Source organism: Patagioenas fasciata, chromosome 9, assembly GCF_037038585.1.
Source record: "Patagioenas fasciata isolate bPatFas1 chromosome 9, bPatFas1.hap1, whole genome shotgun sequence".
In the NCBI taxonomy this organism is placed as follows: domain Eukaryota; kingdom Metazoa; phylum Chordata; class Aves; order Columbiformes; family Columbidae; genus Patagioenas; species Patagioenas fasciata.
In genome coordinates this window covers 18,568,245-18,577,646 of record NC_092528.1, presented here as the reverse complement: position 1 = coordinate 18,577,646, position 9,402 = coordinate 18,568,245, and the positions used below count along the sequence as shown (strand labels likewise).

Below are 9,402 nucleotides of genomic sequence, written 5' to 3'. Positions count from 1 at the left end.
GTTGGAGTTCTTTACATGCACAGCAGCATCTTCTGTTTTCATCTTGCAAGAAAAAAGGAAAAGCACGCTGGATGCTTCTGGAGATGAAACAAATTAGCCATACAAACCGAAGTCTCTCCCTGCTCTGCAGCGGGACGGTTCTGCAGGCTGGCAGGAGTTGTCTGCAATGGGCTGCAGTGTGGTGCACAGCCCCTCCTGCCCACCGCACCAGCAGCACCCCAGGGGCTCCCAATGGGTGCCTCGCACCCAGACTGCACCAAGACAGGCAGGGACGAAAGCAGGGGCCCCCCAACCGGGCTGGGCTGCTGCTGGGCACCGCTGACCGGGACAGACCTCAGCCCCTTGCCCACCCTCCTGCTGAGTCCCAGCGGGACTTTGCCCAAGAGGCAGAGGGTTGGTTCAGCATGGTGCTGAGCCAAACAGCTATCTCCATGGGTGCTGGGCTTTATGGCAAATGGCCCAACCAGCTTGCCCTGGCCATGCAAGGGCTCATGTACGTGCTCAGCCCGTGCAGCTCTCCAACTGCAGTTTTCCCATAGGAAAATTGAAGTGTTAACATATTCACTTTTCAGGGCCAGAAACAGCCTTCCTAATGCTGCAAAAGTGCTATGCTAGAGCCACCAAAGACAGGAAATGCAACGTGTTACAGATCCACACCCACCACCAGCCTCTGGAAACCAAAGATGTGGTCAGGCGACCCTGGTAACAGTTGTGGCTGAGCAGCCTCAGGAGATGGCGTTGACGATGCTGCCCTCCAATGAGGGGGTATTTTTGAAATGTAAGCAAATGGGCAAGTGCTTTTAAAAATTTGATGCCAGTCCCTGTGGTTACTTGCAGTTCCCAAATAATCTGCTAGATGGCATAATGTAATAATAATGATAATAATAACGATACATGGGTTTGTTTTGATTGATGCAAACTCTAGAAATGATTTGTCAAATAACTTAAGCAGGCGTTTACATATATAACTGCACAAATACGTACCGCTCCCCTTTTTGTTGAGCATTTATTCAAACCCTGACGAAGCACCATTCCCTGCAACCCTGGAATTTCTGTTCTTTCTGGCAGAGGATATGATACATGACAAGAGAAGCTATAGCAATGACACAGACACCAACTTTCTCATTATGTCTGTGACTGTACTAGAACAACCCCAGCAAGAAATTACAAGAAAGCTTCTTGTTATTTGGCTGCTGCATATGAATAAGGAGCAAAGCATTACTCATACATAATAGCTTCTATCTGCTGCAGGCCCTTCACCTCTCAGAGCCGGACTAACCAAAGCAAAGGGCAGAGTATGTTGCAAGAGCGGGACTCCTCCACGGCACGCCCTAGCCAGGATGGTGGCTGCGTTTTGGCTTCTCCCGGGTGTGGGGACTGCCAGAGGATGGGGGGTCCCGCAGTGGCCTTGGGATTTTTAATCAGTTTGGGAGGTTTTGAGCGGCCAGTTTCCCCCCGGCTGCCCTCTCCATCCTCCCCGCCCAAGTTGTCGCACCCACCCTCCACCCGTGATCCTGGGGACGACTCTCGCGTGGGGACCCAGGACGGGCCCCGCCGTGGGGAGCGGGCCCGGCCGCCGGCGTTGGGGCCGCGGCGGGGAGCGCACGGGGAGCCGACTCCCCGCGCCCACCGCCCAAGCGGCAGCAGCCACCGCCCCCGCTGGGGGCCGCGCTCCGCGGCGAGCGGTGCGGCCGCCCGGCCAGGCTGGCACCGCCCCGTGCCCGCCCCCTACCCGCCCCACGGCGCGGCGGGGCCGGGGCCCGGGCGCCTCGGCAGGCGGCGCAGAGCAGCGGTGGCGGGCGGGCTGCGAGGAGGGTGCCGCCGGCTCGGCGGGCAGCGGGCGCTCCGCCCTCGGTGCGCGGGGCCTCCCCTCTCCGCGCCCGCGGAGCGCCGGCGCCCGCCTATATCTACGGCCGCGACGGCCTGCCGCCCGCAAGGATGTGAGGCGGGCGGGCAGCCCAGCCGCCGCCGCCGTGGCATGCCCCCCCGCGCCCGGAGCCGTCGGCGCGGCGCCTAGCCGCGGCTCCGCGGGGCGATGCTGCCCTGGAAGCGGAGCAAGGTGGAGCTGGTGGCGGGCGAGGCGCGGCGGCAAAGCAAGCCCAAGGGGTACGCGGTGAGCGTGCACTACTCGGCGCTCACCTCGCTGGCCCGCGCCTGCCCCGAGAGTGCCCTGCACCGCGTGGGCAGCATGTTCCGATCCAAGCGGCGGAAATTCCGCGTTACCAGCGAGGACCCCACGTACACCGTGCTCTACCTGGGCAACGCCACCACCATCCAGTCCAAGGGCGAGGGCTGCACCGACCTGGCCGTCTGCAAGATCTGGAGCAAGAGCGAGGCGGGCCGGCAGGGCACCAAGATGAAGCTGACCATCAGCGCGCAAGGCATCCGCATGGCCCACGCCGAGGATAAGGGGCTGCGCCGGCCCGGCCACCTCTACCTGCTGCACCGGGTCACCTACTGCGTGGCCGACCCGCGCCTGCCGCGCGTCTTCGCCTGGATCTACCGCCACGAGCTGAAGCACAAGGCGGTGATGCTGCGCTGCCACGCCGTGCTCGTCTCCAAGCCCGAGAAGGCGAAGGCCATGGCCCTGCTACTCTACCAGACCTCGGCCACGGCGCTGGCCGAGTTCCGCCGGCTGAAAAAGCGGGACGACGCGCGGCACCAGCAGCAGCAGCTGGTGGGTGAGCAGAGCATCCCGTTGGTGCCGCTGCGCAAGCTGCTCAACGGGCAGTGCTGCTACAAGCCGCCGGTGGAGCGGAGCCGCAGCGCGCCCAAGCTGGGCTCTATCACAGAGGACCTGCTGGGCGAGGAGCAGGAGGAGCGGGCCATGCACTGCGATTGCGAGGACATCCTGGAGGCGCTGGGCGAGCCCGAGAGCGAGCTGCTGCGCGCCGGCGCCGGTCGCGGCGAGAGCCCGGAGCTGGGCCAGCTCCTCCGCGACCTGGGCGAGCTCAGCCTGGGCAACGACCTGCGTTCCCTGCGCGCCGACCTCCGTGTCCGCCGGCTGCTCTCCGGCGAGAGCACGGGCAGCGAGTCCTCCCTGGAGAGCAACGGCCCGGACGGCGCCGCCCCGCCCTGCAACGGCGCCGAGCAGCCGCCCCCCGGCGACCCCGAGATCGGCTGAGCGCTCTGCCGCGCCGGGGGTGCGCGGTCCCTTCCGGGCATGCACGGCGCCGCTGTGGCCCCGCCGGCAGCGCACGGTCCCTTCCGGGCGTGCATGGCCCCGCCGAGGCCCCTCTGAGAGTGCACGGTGTCCGCCGGGGAGCACCGGGACACCTCCGGCCCCGCGGAGGTTGCACGGAGCCGCCGGGTGCGCCAGGACCCCGCTGGGAGCGCACGGTCCCTCCGGGCGCGCCGGTTCCCTGTGGCGCCCCCGCGTCCTGCGGCAGCCCAGTGAGCGGCTGTCCCTCCCGGTGCCGGTGGTCGCCGGAGCCGAGCCCCAGCCCGCCGTGGCCCGAGGAGGGGAAGCGGCCGCGGGCTGTTTACCTCCGGCTCAGCCCTTGAAGATCTGCCAAATTCCTGGAATAGCTTTCCCCGGGGAGGGCGGTGGGAGGGAGGTGTTGCACCTTGTTTACAGTCAGAAATCTCACATCCGAGCGGCCCCCCCCGCCTTTTTCTACATTAAAGTCACTCCATCGTGCTGTCGTGTCCGAGAGGTTTGCACTGTTGTGATTTTTTTTTTTTAATTGTTATTATTATTAAGTTAGACCCTTTTTTTGGGCCCCGGTCCTGTCCCCGGTCTCAGTGCTCTAGATCTTTTGCTGTGCAAAAGAAAACTCTACTTGTGGCTGTTCACCTGTACATAGGGAAATGTATGCAAATACATTTTGTTATTTTTAAGAACACCACCATTGCGATCTCTGTTTGCACATATGTGAAGAAAATAAAGATGACAGTAATTTAAAAGAAACCGGGGTCGCTGTGGCAATTTGGCCTCTGTGTGTGTGTATGCTTTTGTAAGGAGATGGCCGGGGGGAAGATCCCTTGAGATGTGTTGTAGCTGCAGGAGGACACTGTGCGGCAAGGCCCTCGCAAACACCAGGTATGATTCCCAAGCCAGCTGGAAATATTACACTGCAGCGAAACACACCGAGCACTTAAGGTCTCTTGTAAAAGACATAAGGATGAGATTTTTCTCTCCACAGCCTCTTAACAATGGGCAGGAATGTGCGGGAAGCCTTGTGTCTGTGCTCTCTGGCTGGATTGTAGGCTCAAGAAACATAACTGCGCATCTTTGAGGCTGCCGTGGGGCTTCACGCGTGGGGCAAGCTGCCCCTTGCTTGGCAGCATGCTCATGGGTGCTGGGAGCACTGCGCAGCCCTTGATGGGTTTGCATTCCGGCGCTGCAGCTGCTCCCTCGCCACTCGCAGCGCCAGCCCAAGACAATTTCATAACCTCGCGCGGGGTAAGCAGCGAAGTTGATTAGCCACAGGACTGCCGTGGTATTTTTAGCTGTAAATCTGTTTGTAAGTGGCAGTCTCCCAGGGCAGTAGAGATGTTCCGCTTTCATTTGTCCCCAAGTGGAGGTATCAATTAGGAGATAATTAATGTGGCATTTCTGATGTCTAAATGTTTTCCACTGTGCCTGTGCTGCAATCAGGAGAGTTGCAGGAATGTCATTGAAAAGCCCAACCAGCTGCTGGGGCCAGGCTGCACTCCTTGTGCAAGGAGCCAGGCTCCGAACTTGTAAATACCTCATTAAAACAGATTGCAAAATTGGCCACCGCACCAGCTAGAAGCTTTTCCCATTGCTTCGGTGTGAGTCAGTGTGAGGGGAGAGGCACACCGAGATGGTTTGCATGGGAAGGGGGTCGTGGCGAGAGGGGGGAGACCCCTCAGAGGGGGCACCTTCTTGCCCACTATGCAGCCTATTGACAGATGCAGCAGGGGACAGTGGCCACTGCTGGATTTGAACACGCTCAGGATAGCACTGCTGAGACACACCTTGCGAAAGAAAAGGTGGATCTTGCAGCTCTTCCTCAGGCAAAGCTCCTCTCTCACCTTTCACAGAATGGGAAGAGGCAGTTGATGAAGGAGAAATGAAACACCAGGAAAGCTTATCCTGCAGTGCTTCTCTGGGGTGTGGGCTGCAAGGCTGCAGCAGAGGACCTTCAGTAGTCTGGAGATCACGAATGCCCCTGGTCTATGCCCAGAGCTCTTGGTTACAGCCTGTTCTGCTCTGGGCTGGGGGGAGCAGGCAGTACTTGGAGCAGGACAGTGATAAGGCACCCCAAGACCAGTCCACGCTGGAGAATCCACAGGCTGGTTTGAGCTAACCCCGGCTGCTGAAAGACCAGGTGGTGTTTGTTTCTATATCCTCTGTGTGTGCTCAAAGGCAGTTAGTGGCATTAGCTCAGTCAATGCCTTTCCTCTCTCCAGGAGAGCCATCGTGTCTGCAACAGTAAGGAAAGGTGTTTATCGCATGCTGGAGCTGAATGAAGAATTCCCTGAGCAGCATGAGCAGCAGCCAGGGCCTGATGCATTTCCCCTTGAAGCCATTAGCAGGGCGACTGTGCAGTTTCCTCAGAGGCCTGTACAGATCATTAGCTGTAAATGTAGGAGTCCAACTCCCCTTGTGTCTGGGATATTTTGGTACTAGAACCATTGAAAAAAAAAATCATACAAATGTCTGCAAGTGCTAATGTGAGGTTATTCATGTGTGCTTAACTGCTGTGCCCTCGCTGTAGCAGCATGCGTGGGCCTGCAAATGAGAACAGGTGCAGGTGAGGAGAAAAAGGTCACTGTATTTTCTGCACAGCAAATTTGAAGGAGCATGTCCCTAGGATAAGGAGGAGAAAACAAGACCTTTTCTGCAGTATGTTCAAGTAAAGGTCTAATCTGCTAATGATTTTCCTTTGAAACAAGGAGCTTCTTGCTGAGCTGAGAAGTCTGCTGCTAGTTGATGAGGCGGCAGCTCGAGAGAAACACAAGGTTTTGGGAAGGGTCTCTGGGGCGCGCAGGCCCTGCTGACTGCTGTGAGGCTGCTCCTGTCTCAGGCAGTGCCTCCCATCAGTAGAGGACAAACTGTTCCGTGATCTCTGCTCAGCACTGGGGCTGATACCAGCCCAGGTGCCAGGGCTGCTCCCCGCAGACAAGGTGCAGTGTCCCGCCAAGCATGGCATGGCCCCTGCTCAGGCTGTCGGCAGAGATGCACGTTCCCCCGTTGGTAGGGCTCCATCCATCAGCATTAACTCAGCTCTGCAGCTGGGGATGGTGAATCAGCCCCTGATGCAGCTGAGGTGCGTGGGCTGTGCAAAGAGCAGCGCAGTCCCTGAAACGCTGCTCCCCAGCAGCCCTGTCCCACCACTGCTTTCCCAGAGACAGGCCTGAAAGGAAGAGCAAAGGCAGCCTGATTGATCTGCCAGTACATTTGATCTGTGTGGGGAGAAGTCAAACGTGGGAGCAGGTGGCTGCAGAATTACAAGACAAGCATCGCTATCTGCCACTAGTGCAAATAACTGCCCTGCTCACTGACGCATGGGCCGGGGCTCTGTGGGCCGTGCTCCTGGGCAGCCCTTGGAGGTTTCCCGCACAGCAAGGTCGAACACTGAGATCCCCACAGCACCTATCTAGCAGACAGCACATGATGAATTGGCCAGAAAATACCCATAACAAATGATACAACACCAGGAAAGGCAATGATCCTGCTCCAAAGGCTTCAGCTGCTGGTCTGAATCTGGCACATGAGGCAGATGCTCTGGCAAGTCAGTTTAGGAACCACACCAGGTGCCTGAGATTTCCAGAGCAAGTTGTGGCTAAACAGAGCATGTGATTATTCCAGGTAACAACGATTCCCAGAATATGAAGAAATTAAAAGAAAAAAGAGCAGTTGTTGCTAATACTATTTGTTTGCTTTGTGTGTTTTCTGGTATACTCCAGACTTGCTCCTGGACATGGATAATGAGGCTGAGGGAGCCCACACAAATGTGGAAGTGTTTGCAGGATCACTTGTGCAGCTTCTTGTTTTTATCTACCCTTTGCATGACCTTCTCCTGTTCTTACATATTCCTCATCCACAACAGGAAAAAATATAATTTACAACCAGAAAAATTAGCCAGTGGTCAAGTGGAGTGAGCCAGGTCATGAAATTACTTTTAGCCTAGACTGAAGAACTGATTCACACCCAGAATTATTTACACTTCCATCCAGGGACGTGCCCTGCACGGGGAACATCCAGTTTGCTTGGCCAGGAGTGATGCTGTGACCATCGCTGGCTGAGGGGCTGCTTTGTGCTCCCAGGTGTGAGGTCTTGTTTCATGTCACCAGGCCAAGGGTGAAATTTGCTTTTTGGGGTACACAGCAATAGCAGGTATCGAGTACAGCTCCAGCCCCTGGGGCGGTTACGAGTCACCTTCAGCACACACACTGTGACTGCCATGGGGAAGCAGGAAGGCATCAGGATTTCCTCCTCAGCAGTGCGTTGGAGAAGAGCAGCTGACCTGTCGCACTGCTGTTAGTCATTCCCAAGACACCACAACTGTCCTATTGCTCAATTTTTAGCCAAGACACCAACACACCCTATTAATTAGTGGGAAAGTCCCCAAAACTCAGCCTGCAAAGGAGGTGAGGGGCCAGATCTCCTGCCTCTATACCTTCTGAGGGGGTGTGGGTGACAGCAATGCACAGCCCCCCATGAGGAACCATTTCCTGGGCAAGGGTGGCCAGGGTCCCACTGGTGACTGGAAAAACCTGCAGGACTGCAAGCAATGCCCAGCACTGGCTGGCTGTGCCTCACCTCCCGCTTCTCCTGGAGCCAGGAGGAAGAAAACCCCCGCATTCCCAAGGCCAGCAGCAGACCCAGCTCCCACAGAGCCTTCACACTGCATAGGCGGCTCCCCCTCCACCTTCCAGATGCTGGTGGCAGCAGGGACTGTTTTCTCCAGCAGTTGGAGGGGGATGATGTGTGGGGACAGGAATGCGAGGGCAGGCAGCCAGGGCAGAGCACAGACAGCATGGGGTCCCAGAGGCCAGGCCAGGTCAGCTCTTTGAGCCCCATGGATGAACCTACCTGACCTCTGGGGTTCTGCTTCTCCCCGCAGCTCCATCACCCACCCCAGGCAAGGTGACATCTCCAGCTTGCTGGCTGGTGGCTCATAGGGGGCTGCATCTTGGTTAGTGCCCAGCAAGGTGCATGATCTGGGGGTGGGATGGAATTGGCCACTGCTACAACCCGGCACGAAATCAAAGCTATGCATTCAAAAAAACATGACATTCCCCCTTGTCGGTGGGGACTCTGCCTGGCGGGAGGGCTGAGTGCTTTGGAAACACTCGCAGAAACAGTTATATAATGAAGGACATGGGTCAAATCCTGCCGTCAGCTTGACACAGCAGCTCTGCAAAGAGCTGAGCTCCAGGCACAGCTGCCCAGTACCTTCCAGGATCTGGCCTTGGTCCCTGTGCTCCATGCCACTGCTGAGGGTTGGAGGCAGGAGAAAGGCTGCAAAATGCTTTTTGCCAAGCTGGGTGATGCTCTGAATGCTCAGTCTCGGTAAGCCAGAGTCCAGCTGCCATCGGCAGGCTTAAACCAGACCCCATTAGTGGTCCAAGTTGGACAAAGTATGGGAGGAGATAGCGCAGGACTGCCAAAGGGCAGAAGCCGCTTGCTGCTGGCACCAGGGCTTTCATGCTACTGCCTTGCAGCTCTGTCCCAGGTGCCCTGGACCCAGTGGTGGCACGTCAGGGAACACATCATCTGTTCCCATGCCCCAAACATGTCCTCAGCTCCATAGGAAGGACCTGAGCTCTCCCCTGGAAAACTGGCCCCAGCGAAGGCTTGTGCCTGTAGAGCTCCTCCCACGCCTTCCTGCTCCAAAATGGGGGGCAACTGGCCAGCCTGCCTCCTGCAGCTGGTCCTGCTGCCAGCTCGCACAGGTGAGTGACACTCTCGGCATCACGTCTGGATTTGGAAATCTCCACTGCTCCAGCGTGGGCACTCTGCAGACCCGTGGGAACACAAGGAAAGGCTGTGGGACGGGATTCATCGCTTTTCCCGCGGCACCGTGAAGTTGCACACAGTCTGCTCGCACGCATGAGCAAGCTAAACTGTGACATTAATTAGAGCTGACAGCATTCCTGGAGGGAGCAGCAAAGCAACAGCACTGAAGCCGCTGCTGCTAAGTCTGTGCACAGAGCTGGGCTCTGCACCAGGCTGGCCTGGGCAAGCCACAGCACTCGTGTCCTGCTCTGCTGAGCTCTGTGCACACTCTGGCTCCAAAACTCAGGGTGGCAGGTACAGCCACAGCCCTTTGGGGAGACGCAGTGCCTGAATCCAGCCCTGGCACCTGCCGCCTACTGAGAGTCTGTCCAGCATTGCTCTGCCCTTTCCAGCCAGCCCTGCCTGCAGCTGGGCGCTGCCTTTCCCAGCCCTGCACACTCCCCTCCGGCTCTCCCCTCTTGCTGTGG

General features: G+C 57.8%; 1 protein-coding gene across 1 annotated transcript; it reads left to right on the top strand.

Moving 5' to 3' along the window:
- The first annotated feature begins 1,795 nt into the window (after positions 1 to 1,795).
- On the top strand, positions 1,796 to 3,910 carry FAM43A (family with sequence similarity 43 member A). The gene has a single exon (XM_065845055.2). The coding sequence runs from the start codon at positions 2,036 to 2,038 to the stop codon at positions 3,122 to 3,124; it is 1,089 nt and encodes a 362-aa protein (XP_065701127.1). The 5' UTR covers positions 1,796 to 2,035; the 3' UTR covers positions 3,125 to 3,910.
- Positions 3,911 to 9,402: the final 5,492 nt, after the last annotated feature.